The sequence below is a fragment of the Leucoraja erinacea genome, chromosome 9, assembly GCF_028641065.1.
Source record: "Leucoraja erinacea ecotype New England chromosome 9, Leri_hhj_1, whole genome shotgun sequence".
In the NCBI taxonomy this organism is placed as follows: domain Eukaryota; kingdom Metazoa; phylum Chordata; class Chondrichthyes; order Rajiformes; family Rajidae; genus Leucoraja; species Leucoraja erinaceus.
In genome coordinates this window covers 70197520-70210760 of record NC_073385.1, presented here as the reverse complement: position 1 = coordinate 70210760, position 13241 = coordinate 70197520, and the positions used below count along the sequence as shown (strand labels likewise).

Genomic DNA, 13241 nt, shown 5'->3' with positions numbered 1-13241 from the left:
TCTATTGTAAGACTGAGAATTGTGAGTCTGTGGAATTCTCAACCTCAGAGGGCGGTGGAGGCAGGTTCTCTGGATGCTTTCAAGAGAGATTTAGATAGAGCTCTTAAAGATAGCGGAGTCAGGGAATATGGGGAGAAGGCAGGAACGGGGTACTGATTGGGGATGATCAGCCATGATCACATTGAATGGTAGTGCTGGCTCGAATGGCCGAATGGCCTACTCCTGCACCTATTATCTATTGTCTATTGTCATATTGCACTGCTTGCAGTGAAATACTCCCCCAGGCTGGCAGCCAGCAAATAAAAAGCTTGGTTTGAAACTAACTCTCTAAACCTGCAGAGCATAAAACAAAAATGGAATCATATCCATGAGAGTAAGATTGAAACTGTTACATCATAAACGTTAATAATGAAAATTGATTTTTGTTATTTTAAACAGGCATGTATTTTTATATCACTGTAGTCTTAATAATAGTTTAGTCTGCATGTAAAAGCTCACTGGCAGCTTCCACAACAAAGTGAACATTATTGCTCCGTCTGCCTGGGCCTATGTGATCTCCAGGTTGCCAAACACTTTCACTTTCCCCTCCCGTTCCCATACTGACCTTTCTGTCCTGGGCCTCCTCCACTGTCAAAATGAGGCCCAGTACAAATTGGAGGAACAGCAGCTCATATTTTGCTTGGGCTGCTTACAACCCAACAGTTAGATTATTGATTTCTCTAACTTCAAGTAACTCTTGCATCCCCCTTCTCCGTCCCTCCACCACCCTGGTCATTGTACTAGTTTCATTGTTGTCCTGGTGAGTTTCATTGTCTGTATAACTCGTTAACTCCTAGCCCACGGCCAACAATAGCCCGTTTCATTGATCACTGTCACTTTGTGAATACCTTTCATTCATTTGTTCTATATCTCTGTATATTACCGTCTATATCTCTCGTTTCCCTTTCCCCTGACTGTCTGAAGAAGGGTCTTGACCCAAAATGCCACCAATCCCTTTTCTCCAGCGTTGTTGTCTGACCCACTGAGTTACTCCTGCTATTTTCGGCTTGAACCAGCATCTGCAGTTCCTTCCTACACATTTCCAGTAATGTTTAACAGCATGATAGCCTGTAATCATCCTACAGTTGTGCCAGTTCTTTAATTTATGCAGATCACGTTGAAGAAGGTTTTCAGGCTTTATTAACAAATTCACTTAATGCTACTCATCTCATGTTAAATTGAGGACAGTCACTAATTAGAGCTAGATGGGTAACTAACCTGCACATATTATTCCATCACCATGACAATGATCATGAACATCAAAGTTAATATGGCAAAATTTTGCCCATTTGGTTCTAAGTTTCAAAGGTCTTTTATTGCCACACGTACCATTAAGGTGCAGTGAAACTCGAATTACCATACAGCCGTTTTTAAAAAAAAGCAACAAGACACACAACTACATAAACGTTAACATAAACATCCATCACAACGGATTCCCCACATTCCTCACTGTGATGGAAGGCAATAAAGTCCAATCTTCTTCCATTTATTCTCCCGCGGTCGGGGCAGTCGAACCATCCGTAGTCGTGGCGATCGAAACTCCCGCAGCCCGGCGGTCGAAGCCCCCGGCGGTCGAAGCCCCCGCGTCAGAGCGGTCGAAGTTTCTGCGTCTTGGAGCTCCCGAAGTCGGTCTCTAACCAGGGACCTCGACCTCAAGCTCCACGATGTTAAAGTTCACAGGCTCCCGCTTTGGAGCTCCCGAAGTCGGTCTCTAGCAAAGGCCACCAGCTCCTCGATGTTAGGCCGCAGTGCGGACGGTGATACGATACGGGAAAAAATTTGCACAATGTTGAGCGATGAGCATTCTTTCCACTCCTGCCTATTGATCTAGATACTCTATAATTTTCGTAGCAACTTGTTGAAACGCTTGAAAGACAAAAAGCCCAAACCAAGGAATTGAAGGATGCACATCAGCAGAGAAAGCTTGCAATGCAAGAGTTCTCTGAACTCAACGAGAGATTGGCAGACCTGCGCTCTCAGAAGCAGAGATTGTCCCGCCAGCTCCGTGACAAGGAAGAGGAGTTAGAAATAGCCATGCAGAAGATCGACATGATGCGCCAGGATATCCGCAAGGCTGAAAGGACAAGAAAGGAGGTATGTAACTACCAAACAATTAACCAAGGCAATATCATCTTGGTCCATGTGTAGAAAAAAAATTGGACGCAGCAAACTAAGTACTCATTTCATAAATTAATTTTGCATTTACTAAAAACATTTTTCAATTATTTTTGAGTAATCAGAGCTTTTCTATTCACAGTTAAATTAGTTAATCGGTTACAAAAGGAGAATAACAGCTATATTAACTGCTGATATTTGTAATTGTAAGATTGATTGAATTATAGAGCCATAAAGCACAGATTTTTCTTTAAATTTCATAACCTTAATAGTAGTTTATTCACATCAGTTTTTGAGTGTGTGTCTGTAAGTTTCTTCATCTTTATATCAGTGCAGCAAAATCAATGAAATGATTGTACAGGTGCACAACCTTTTATCCGGTGTTCCAGAAACCAAAAAGCTCCGAAAACCGGCCATTTTTTCCAGATGTCGTCTGCGCACCAAAGCTCGCGTTTGGCGCCAAACTTGACCCAAAATGACCCACGGTCAACCCAGGTCTGTACTACTGTAGCGGCTGCCTCCTCCCTGGAGACCGGGAGACGCTTAAACATCTGTAAATCATTGCTTAAATGTTAGTCAGTTAGTTTGGAGGGCTTTTATGTGAAGGGGGGTGAAGGGGTAAACTTTAATTCTTAGTCCCCTACCTGGTCGGAGAGGCGGGGAGCGGTCAATGCCTTACCGGGTCGCTGTGCAGTAAGCTCCGCAGCGCTGTGGCCGGTCTGGCCGCGGGCGGCGCCGGTTGTAGCTCCGACCCCGGCAACTCTACCCCGGCTGCGAGGCGCTCCAAATCCAGCGCGGCCCGCGGCCGGACGTCCCAGCTCCGAGAATGTCGGGAGTCGGCGGCGTCGCGAGCAATGCCTTACCGGGTCGCCGTGCGGCAAGCTCCGGAGCGCTGTGGCCGCCGACACACAACATCGCGGAGCGTCGCTGGATTTGGAGCCGCGCAGCCAGGGGTAGAGTTGCCGGGGTCGGAGCTCCAACCGGCGCCGCCCGCGGCCGGACGGAGCCCCCAGCTCCGCGGCTCCAAATCCAGCGACGCTCCGCGAATGTTGGAAGAAGGCGGCCACAGCGCTCCGGAGCTTGCCGCACGGCGACCCGGTAAGGCATTGCTCGCGACGCCGCCGACTCCCGACATTCTCGGAGCTGGGACGTCCGGCCGCGGGCCGCGCTGGATTTGGAGCGCCTCGCAGCCAGGGGTAGAGTTGCCGGGGTCGGAGCTCCAACCGGCGCCGCCCGCGGCCGGACGGAGCCCCCAGCTCCGCGAGGTTGGGAGTCGCCGACCAGGTAGGTAGGGGACTAAGAATTAAAGTTTCCCCCTTCACCCCTACACACCACCACCACATAAAATCCCTCCAAACTAACTGACTAACATTTATGCAATGATTCTCCCGGTCTCCGGGGAGGAGGCAGCTGCTCCAGACTTTTCAAGCCGCCCGCGCTACCTACCTAATCTACGCTAAAAATCTTCCATTCGGAAATCCGAAAATGTCCGAAATCCGACAAGTGTCTGGTCCCAAGGCTTTCGGATAAAAGGTTGTGCACCTGTATAAGAGAAGTTTAAAAATGGAAAATGAAAGGACAGAAGTATAGATATCCCCTCAGTTGTTTATTCAGTCTTGTCATACATTTTTAATTGCAAGTTCCTTATAAAATGTTCCTTTTCATGATGTATATTAGTCATGGCAATGTTGTATCTATGTGTGATGCCATTCTACTTTGTATTTTTCTCGCTTTTAATTCAATGTGCTAAATGAAATCAATGCGACATGATTTCTCTCATCTCTCTAACTGAGTAACCAGCAATGTCACAATTAAAAGGCTAATCAGGCAAATTTGTGTAATAAGGCATCTCACTTAAAATTTTCAAACTGCAGCCTGATTAGGAATCCTCATCCAAGGCACCTTGACTCTCATCATTGTGCACTTGCAATGATTTACATTCAAATGGTTATTGCATTTCTTAAGCCAACAGCTATCTGACTTGTTATAGAGTAATACAGTGTGGAAACAGGCCCTTCGGCCCAACTTGCCCACACCGACCAACATGTCCCAGCTACACAGTGGCGCAGCCTTACAGCGCTTAGAAACATAGAAAATGGGTGCAGGAGGAGGCCATTTGGCCCTTCGAGCCAGCACCGCCATTCATTGTGATCATCCGCAATCAGTAACCCGTGCCTGCCTTCTCCCCATATCCCTTGATTCCGCTAGCCGCTAGGGCTCTATCTAACTCTCTTTTAAACTCATCCAACGAATTGGCCTCCAATGCCCTCTGTGGCAGAGAATTCCATAAATTCACAACTCTCTGGTTGAAAACGTTTTTTTCTCATCTCAGTTTTAAATAGACTCCCCTTTATTCTTAGACTGTGGCCCCTGGTTCTGGACTCCCCCAACACTGGGAACATTTTTTCTGCATCTAGCTTGTCCAGCCCTTTTATAATTTTATACGTTTCTATAAGATATCCTCTCATCCTTCTAAATCCCAGTGAATACAAACCTAATACAACCTTTCTAATGCAATGGCTGCTTGAAGTCTGTGATTCATGGACATCACCAGTTGCTGGGTGTCTTCTCTGGTGATGCTCTGCCAGGCCTGTATTGTAGCCATCTTTAGCTTATGCTTGTTTTGGGGGCTAGTCCCCTTCAGTTTCCTCTTCAGCATATAAAAGGCATGCTCAATTGGGTTTGGATCGGATGATTGACTTGGCCACTCAAGAATTTACCTTTTTTTAGCTTTGAAAAACTCCTTTGTTGCTTTCTTTAGCAGTATGTTTGGGATCATTGTCTTGCTGTAGAATGAACCGCCGGCCAATGAGTTTTGAAGCATTTGTTTGAACTTGAGCAGATAGGATGTGTCTATACACTTCAGAATTCATTATGCTACTACCATCAGCAGTTGTATCATCAATGAAGATAAGTGAGCCAGTACCTTCAGCGGCCATACATGCCCAGGCCATAACACCCCCACCACTGTGTTTCACAGGTGGTATGCTTTGGATCTTGGGCAGTTCCTTCTCTCCTCCATACTTTGCTCTTGCCATCACTCTGATAATCTTCATCTCATCTGTCCACAAGACCTTTATCCAGAACTGTGGTTGCGCTTTTAAGTACCTCTTGGCAAACTATAACCTGGCTGCCCTATTTTTGCGGCTAACCAGTGGTTTGCATCTTGCAATGTAGCCTCTGTATTTCTGTTCATGAAGTCTTCTGCGGACAGTGATCATTGACAAATCCACACCCGACTCCTGAAGAGTGTTTCTGATCTGTCGGACAGGTGTTTGGAGATTTTTCTTTATTATAGAGAGAATTCTTCTGTCATCAGCTGTAGAGGTCTTCCTTGAACTGCCAGTCCCTTTGCGATTAGTAAGCTCACCAGTACTCTCTTTCTTCTTAATGATAGAAACATAGAAAATAGGTGCAGGAGGAGGCCATTCGGCCCTTTGAGCCAGCACCGCCATTCATTGTGATCATAGCTGATCATCCCCAATCAATAACTCGTGCCTGCCTTCTCCCCATATCCATTGATTCGACCAGCCCCTAGAGCTCTATCTAACTCTATTAAATCCATCCAGTAATTTGGCCTCCACTGCCCTCTGGCAGGGAATTCCACAAATTCACAACTCTCTGAGTGAAAGAAAATGTTCTCACCTCAGTCCTAAATAGCCTCCCCTTCATTCTAAGACTGTGGCCCCTGGTTCTGGACTCGCCCAACATTGGGAACATTTTTCCAGCATCTAGCCTAAGGTTTGGCTGATGTTTCTAACAGTTTTATTCTTGTTTCTCAGTCTCATAATGGCATTTTTGACTTTCATTGGCACAACTTTGGTCCTCATGTTGAGAAACAGCACTAAAAGTTTCCAAAGGTGATGGAAAGACTAGAGGAAAGACTAGGTGCTGAGAGCTCTCTTATACCTGCATTAAGGAGGCAATTAAACACACCTGAGCAATTACAAACACCTGTGAAGCCATGTGTCCCAAACATTATGATCCCCTGAAATGGGGGCACAATGTATAAACACAGCTGTAATTTCTACATGGTGAAACCAAAATGTATAAAAATGGCCCGTAATAAAATCTGACAATCTGCACTTTACCCACATGTGATTTTTTTCTATTTCAAATCTCAAATTGAGGAGTACAGAGGTAAATAAATAAATGATGGGTCTTTGTCCCAAACATGATGGAAGGCACTGTCTGTAGGTTAATTGGCTTGGTGTATGTATGAATTGTCTCCAGTAGTAGGGTAGTGTTAATGTGCTGGGATCGCTGGTCTGTGCGCACTAGGTGGGCCGAAGGGCCTGTTTCCTCGCTGTATCTCTAAAACTAAACGTCTTGTACAATGGAAACATGACCTCCCAACTTCTATGTTTAAGAAAAAACTGCAGATGCTGTCTTACAGCGCTTGCAGCGCCAGAGATCCCGGTTCGGTCTACCTCCCAACTTCTATACTCAGCTCAAGTTCCCTCTGTTCCTCTGCAGTCTCCAATTCCTCCCATTTATTGAGCTGGATCATACTGAACTTTGCTGGTCATTCTGACTAGAGCCTTTGTTAAAACTGAAGTAAGTCAACATGCATGTGCTGTGAAATGTTCAAGTCACTGGTTTAAGAGTCCTGATCTCATAGCTTATTCTGATGGACCACTGCCAGACCTGACACCTCTTTGCTTGGATCCCCCCAGCGTTATGTCAAATGTAGATAATGATGGAAGTTAGGTTGCAAAGAGAACCAGAAAAGACCATTTAAGATCAAAGATCCTTATATCAGCTGCTGCATCCTGGACCCGATGAATTTCAAAGGGAACTGGCAGGCATGGGTTTAGACTGGCAATCGTTTAAAATTCATTATTTTAGTGTTTTTAAGATGGGCCTCTACTCACTGGAGTTTAGAAGATTGAGGGGGAACCTCATTGAAACTTACAGAACAATGAAAGGCATAGATAGATTGGATGTGGAAAGGATGTTTCCACAAGTGGGAGAGTCTAGAACCAGAGATCATAGCTTCAGAATTAAAGGGCACTCATTTAGAAAGGAGGTGAGGAGGAACTTCTTTAGTCAGAGGGTAGTTAATCTGTGGAACTCATTGCTATGTGGGGTGTGAAGGCCAAGTCAGTGGATATTTTTAAGGCATAGATGGACGAATTCTTGATTAGAACGGGAGTCTAAGGTTACGGGGCAGGAAAATGGGATTCGGAGGCAGAGATCAGCCATGATTGAATGGCGGAGTGGACTCGATGGTCTAATTCTGGATGGACAATGGTCTAATTCTACTCATAACTTGTGGAGTTTATAAATTGTTTTCCAGTTACTACTTAGTACATTGCTGCCCATTGTGTACACAGTCATAAGGGTTGAGGACCATTATTGCACCAGGGGAATCCATTTGGCATAACAGGTCCTTGCCTGTTATTTGCCAAGCAATCTCATGAATTATGTACCTTTTATCTCCATAGCTCTCCAAATTTTATTTCCCAGATGCTTTTCCAATTCCTTTTTAAAATAATTGATCATCCCAGCTTCGACCACTTTGTAGGTACAGAGCTCCAAATCTTAACCCATTTCTACGTTTACACAGTTTTTACTCAAAGCATCCATGTCTCTTGCTCCAAACTTTAAATACGTGATCTCCTTGCTTGTGTCCAATCCACTAATGCATTTCGTTGTCTCTGTACTGTACACTGACAATGACAATTAAAAATTGAATCTTAATCTAATAAGAACAGTTTTTCATTGTCTACCAAATCAAATTTTGAATGTTTCCAACACTTCTCTCAACCCCTATGTTTCAATAAGATTTATTTCAGCTGCTTCAATCTAAACTTGTAACCAAAATCTCGCATCTCTCATCTCTCACTCCATTTTCTAAACCATTCTGCTGTTTTGCACTTATTGTTGTATCTATCATTTACTCTGTGAGCTTCACATGAACAAGGAATTTTCATTGCATCTTGGGTGTATATGACAATAAACAAATCTGATATCCGGTTGCTATCGTTCGCTCACCAATCAGAAATGTAGTTTAGTTTAGAGATACAGCATGGAAATAGGCCCTTCGGCCCACCGAGTCTGCGCCAACCAGCGATTCCCGTACACTAACACTATCCTACACACACTAGGGATAATTTACAAATATACCGAGCCAATTAATTTACAAACCTGCACGTCTTTGGAGTGTGGGAGGAAACCAGAGAATCCAGAGAAAACCCACGCAGGTCACGGGGAGAACGTGTAAACTCCGTACAGACAGCAACCGTAGCCAGGTTCGAACCCGGGTCTCTGGTGCTGCAACTCTACCACTGTGCCACCCTCTGGTCAATTCTCTGATCATTTTCTTTATTAATGTGCAACTCTAACCAAATAGTCCTCTCAAGACCATCCCTATTTCAGTCCCTGCAATGTCTTCCCTTGTAGTACTCATGTTATTTATTCCCCTTCCCAAATGCTCAACATCACACTTCTCTGTATTGAATTTCCAATGCCACTTTCTTCCAGCATAACTAGTCTTATGATAACATTCTACTGTCTATAACTTACTTCCACGTATCCAACATATTGATTTTCATATCATCTTCAGGCTTCTTAACCTTTGCTCTTTCATTTAAGTCCAATCATTGATATAGCCTACAAAGTGGTTCAGCATTTTCAAAGTAGTATCCATTTTTCAGCCATTAATAATAATAATAGTAATAATGCATTTTATTTGCTGGTGCCTTTCTGGACACCCAAGGACATCTTACAGGACATAAAATCACAATACATTTATCAATATTAAAATCAAGTTGATTAAAAACAAAAACAAACAAAAACAAAAATTAAATTAAATTAAAAAAATACACAAAACATTTTAAGTCATTAAAATCAGGGTGAACATGGTGGAAGTTATGTCGGGTATGCTAATCTAAAAAGGTGTGTTTTTAAGTTGTGACTTGAATTGATGATCGATAGTGTCCAGGTAACGGATGGGAGGTGGGAGAATGTTCCAGAGACGTGGGGCAGAGCAGCTGAAGGCTCTGGCACCCGTGGTGCTGAGTCTAAATGTGGGGACAGTTAAAATTGCAACTGAGGAGGAACGAAGTGACCGGGAAGGAATGTATGGTAGCAGCAGGTCAGAGAGGTATTGGGGAGCAAGGTGGTGTAGGGCTTTGAAGGGCAGCAGTAAAATCTTGCAGTTAATCCGGTGGTGCATAGGGAGCCAGTGGAGCTGAGTGAGGATGGATGTGATGTGGACTAACATTACAAGTTAGTCATTACTTTTCTCTTTCTGCTCCTGTGCTATTTTTAGATTCAGTTCTCCATCTGTTCGGGTCCCACAGACATTTATTAGCACAGCTAAGCCTTATTCTCTCCTCATCCACTTCCGACAGGATATGGTACAGAGACTCATTTTGTTCTTCACCCTTCCTAAGTGCAGTGGCTGTCACTGTCCTGTTAAAATCTATCGACTTTGGACATTTTTAATTCAAATTGGTGCATCATATTATATTGACTCACTTGGCTTTTTATTGCTTTGCTATAATCACCTCTCTTAAAACATTATTCTCCATTCTGTGCTGTAACACTGATTTTTACCACTCATTGAAGTGATTATTCTTTCCTTTAAATGCAACTCTATTTCATGGTAATTGCATTAGGCAGCATTTAAGCTATTGATGTAGCTTTGTCATTTGGGAAATATAAAAACTTGTGATACACTCTGTAACCCAGTGATAGGACAGCAGGGATAAATGATGCCCTCACATCATTGCAGCCACTGTTTTTAGCTCATTTACCATTCAAATCCATTTCCATCTCTCAAGATAATAGTTGTCTTCCATATAATTTCACAATTATTCGGTCCTGCTCATAAGGTCATGGATGATGGGAGCAGAATTAGGCCATTTGGCCCATCAAGTCTACTCCACCATTCAATCATGGCTGATCTCCCACCCTTCCATCCCCATTCTCCTGCTTTAGAAACATACAAAATAGATGCAGGAGTAGGCCATTAGGCCCTTCGAGCCTGCACCGCCATTCAATATGATCATGGCTGATCATCCAACTCAGTATCCTGTACCTGCCTTCTCTCCATACCCCCTGATCTCTTTAGCCACAAGGGCCACATCTAACACCCTCTTAAATATAGCCAATGAACTGGCCTCAACTACCTTCTGTGGCAGAGAGTTCTGTGTGAAAAATGTTTTTTCTCCTCTCGGTCCTAAAGGATTTCCCCTTTATCCAAAAATTATGACCCCTTGTCCTGGACTTCCCCAATCTTCCTGCATCTAACCTGTCCAACCCCTTAAGAATTTTGTAAGTTTCTATAAGATCCCCCCTCAATGTTCTAAATTCTAGCGAGTACAAGCCGAGTCTATCCATCTTTCTTCATATGAAAGTCCTGACATCCCAGGAATTAGTCTGGTGAACCTTCTCTGTACTCCCTCTATGGCAAGAATGTCTTTCCTCAGATTAGGAGACCAAAACTGTACGCAATACTCCAGGTGTGGTCTCACCAAGACCCTGTACAACTGCAGTAGAACCTCCCTGCTCCTATACTCAAATCCTTTTGTATGAATGCTAACATACCATTTGCTTTCTTCACTGCCTGCTGCACCTGCATGCCTACTTTCAATGACTGGTGTACCATGACACCCAGGTCTCATTGCATCTCCCCTTCTCCTAATCGGCCACCATTTAGATAATAGTCTACTTTCCTGTTTTTGCCACCAAAGTGGATAACCTCACATTTAACCACATTATACTGCATCTGCCATGCATTTGCCCACTCACCCAGCCTATCCAAGTCACCTAGCAGCCTCCTAGCATCCTTACATCTAACACTGCCCGCAAACTTGGAGATGTTGCATTCAATTCCCTCGTCCAAATCATTAATATATATTGTAAATAGCTGGGTTCCCAGCACTGAGCCTTGCGGTACCCCACTAGTCACTGCCTGCTATTCTGAAAAGGACCCGTTCACTCCTACTCATTGCTTCCTGTTTGCCAGCCAGTTCTCTATCCACATCAATACTGAACCCCCAATACCGTGTGCTTTAAGTTTGTATACTAACCTTTTATGTGGGACCTTGTCGAAAGCCTTCTGAAAGTCCAGATATAACACATCCACTGATTCACCCTTATATAGCCAATAAACTGGCCTCAACTACCTTCTGTGGCAGAGAATTCCACAGATTCACCACTCTCTGTGTGAAAAATGTTTTTCTCATCTCGGTCCTAAAAGATTTCCCCCTTATCCTTAAACTGTGGCCCCTTGTTCTGGACTGCCCCAACATCGGGAACAATCGTCCTGCATCTAGCCTGCCCAACCCCTTAAGAATTTTGTACGTTTCTATAAGATTGAGGGGGGATCTTATAGTAGTTGTACAGGGTTTCTCCCCACAACCCCTGACACCCGTTGCCTGACACCTATTAACTGACAATTGCTGAGAGGATTTTCTAAATATCCAGGGCCATTCATCATTTGTTGATTGAGTTTAAGCTAAGAATGTTGTTGTGAATCAATCATAATGTTAATGTAAATGCTTCAGTTTTGTTGTGGAAAATAGGGCATTTGTTGCCTGTTTTGGTTTGCATTGCATTGAGCCTTTCTTCTTCCTAGCTGGAAGCTCAGTTGGAAGAATCGATTGCTGAAGCATCAAAGGAACGGAAGCTTCGTGAACACAGCGAGGCTTACTCCAAACAACTGGAAAGTGAAGTGGAAGCATTAAAGGTGAGGCTACAGTGAAACATTGTCAACGCCCTATGCAAGTAACTTATCACCTTAAGTAAAATATTAGATTAAAATAATTAACAAAACAAACCCCAAACAAAAATTACAGTGTAGTTTACTGTCACGTGTACAGAGGTACAGTGAAAAGCTTTTGTTGCGTGCTATCCAGTCAGCAGAAAGACAATACATGATTACAATCAAGCCATTTACAGTGTTTAGATACATGATAAGGGAAGCCTGCTCAAGGTTAGTCCCAGGGGATCTCCAAAGAAGTAGATGGTAGTTCCCCGCTGCTCTCTGTTTGTGATAGGATGATTCGGTTGCCTGAGACAAGCAGGAGTGAAAATGTCCCTGAATCTGGAGGTGTGTGTTTTCACATTTCTGTACCTTTTGCCTGATGGGAGAAGGGAAAAGAGGGAGTGGCCAGGGTGCGACTGGTCCTTGATTATGCTGCTGGCCTTGCCGAGGCAGCGTGAGGTATAAATGGTCAATAGAAGGGAGGTTGGTTTGTGTGATGGTCTGACCATAAATAAAGCAAGGTTTAATAATGAAGCTTTTATATGTTAATGCATAAATGAGAAAAGTACTGAGGGCCCTTGAAGGACCTCAGACATCTTAAACTGAGGGCATGTCTATCAGAAAGGATTTGTGTATGGTAAACAATTTTTTCTCTCCCTGGTTAGCTGAAGCAAGGAGGTCGGGCCACGGGATCCAGTTTACAACATCAGCAAGAGCTGTCCAAGGTAAAAGCAGAACTAGACAAGAAACTGGTTTTCTACGAGGAGGAACTGATGCGGTGTGAAACTGCCCACAGCACGGAGATTAAGAACCTTAAGAAAGAGGTCCATGATTCGGATGTGCAACATTTAGCCCTGCAAAAAGACGTCATGATACTAAGGGACAAATTGGAGAAGGCCAAGCGAGACAGGTAAACATCCAAAGAATGGCACTTAATTATAAGAACAACACATTTGCTGGTTGCTTCATACACTTGTGGATTATTCTAAAATTGTTTGCAATTTGAGAATTAGTTTTATAGTGATTAGGAAAAAGCACACATCTGGAAGCCACTAACCTAATAAGGTTAGTGTTCACAGAACATTATAACGCATGCCCATATTGATATGCTCCCAATCTCCAAGATCAGTTACATAAGAGAACAGAATAGATATTTCCCTATAACAAGCAAGAGAAAGCCACTCTCACTCTTTGTGTAATTGGAGAGACCATAGAGAGAAGACAAAATAAGTAATATGAAATATTGTTACTTTAATAACTAGCTAGGAATAGCATTTTTTATGCTAATTGTAAGTTTATCTGTTTTTATTGCAGAAGTTATTGCTACTAAGAGACTCATAACAATTTATACGGTTTTTGTATACATGTT

General features: G+C 43.4%; 1 protein-coding gene across 1 annotated transcript in view; it reads left to right on the top strand.

Moving 5' to 3' along the window:
• Positions 1-13241, top strand: part of cdc42bpb (CDC42 binding protein kinase beta (DMPK-like)) — a 198971-nt gene that overhangs the window by 143168 nt on the left and 42562 nt on the right. Inside the window, exons 13-15 of the mRNA XM_055641186.1 lie at positions 1891-2133; positions 11744-11854; positions 12538-12782. Of these exons, the coding sequence (XP_055497161.1) occupies positions 1891-2133; positions 11744-11854; positions 12538-12782 (599 nt within the window). The remainder of the gene's footprint in view (positions 1-1890; positions 2134-11743; positions 11855-12537; positions 12783-13241) is intronic.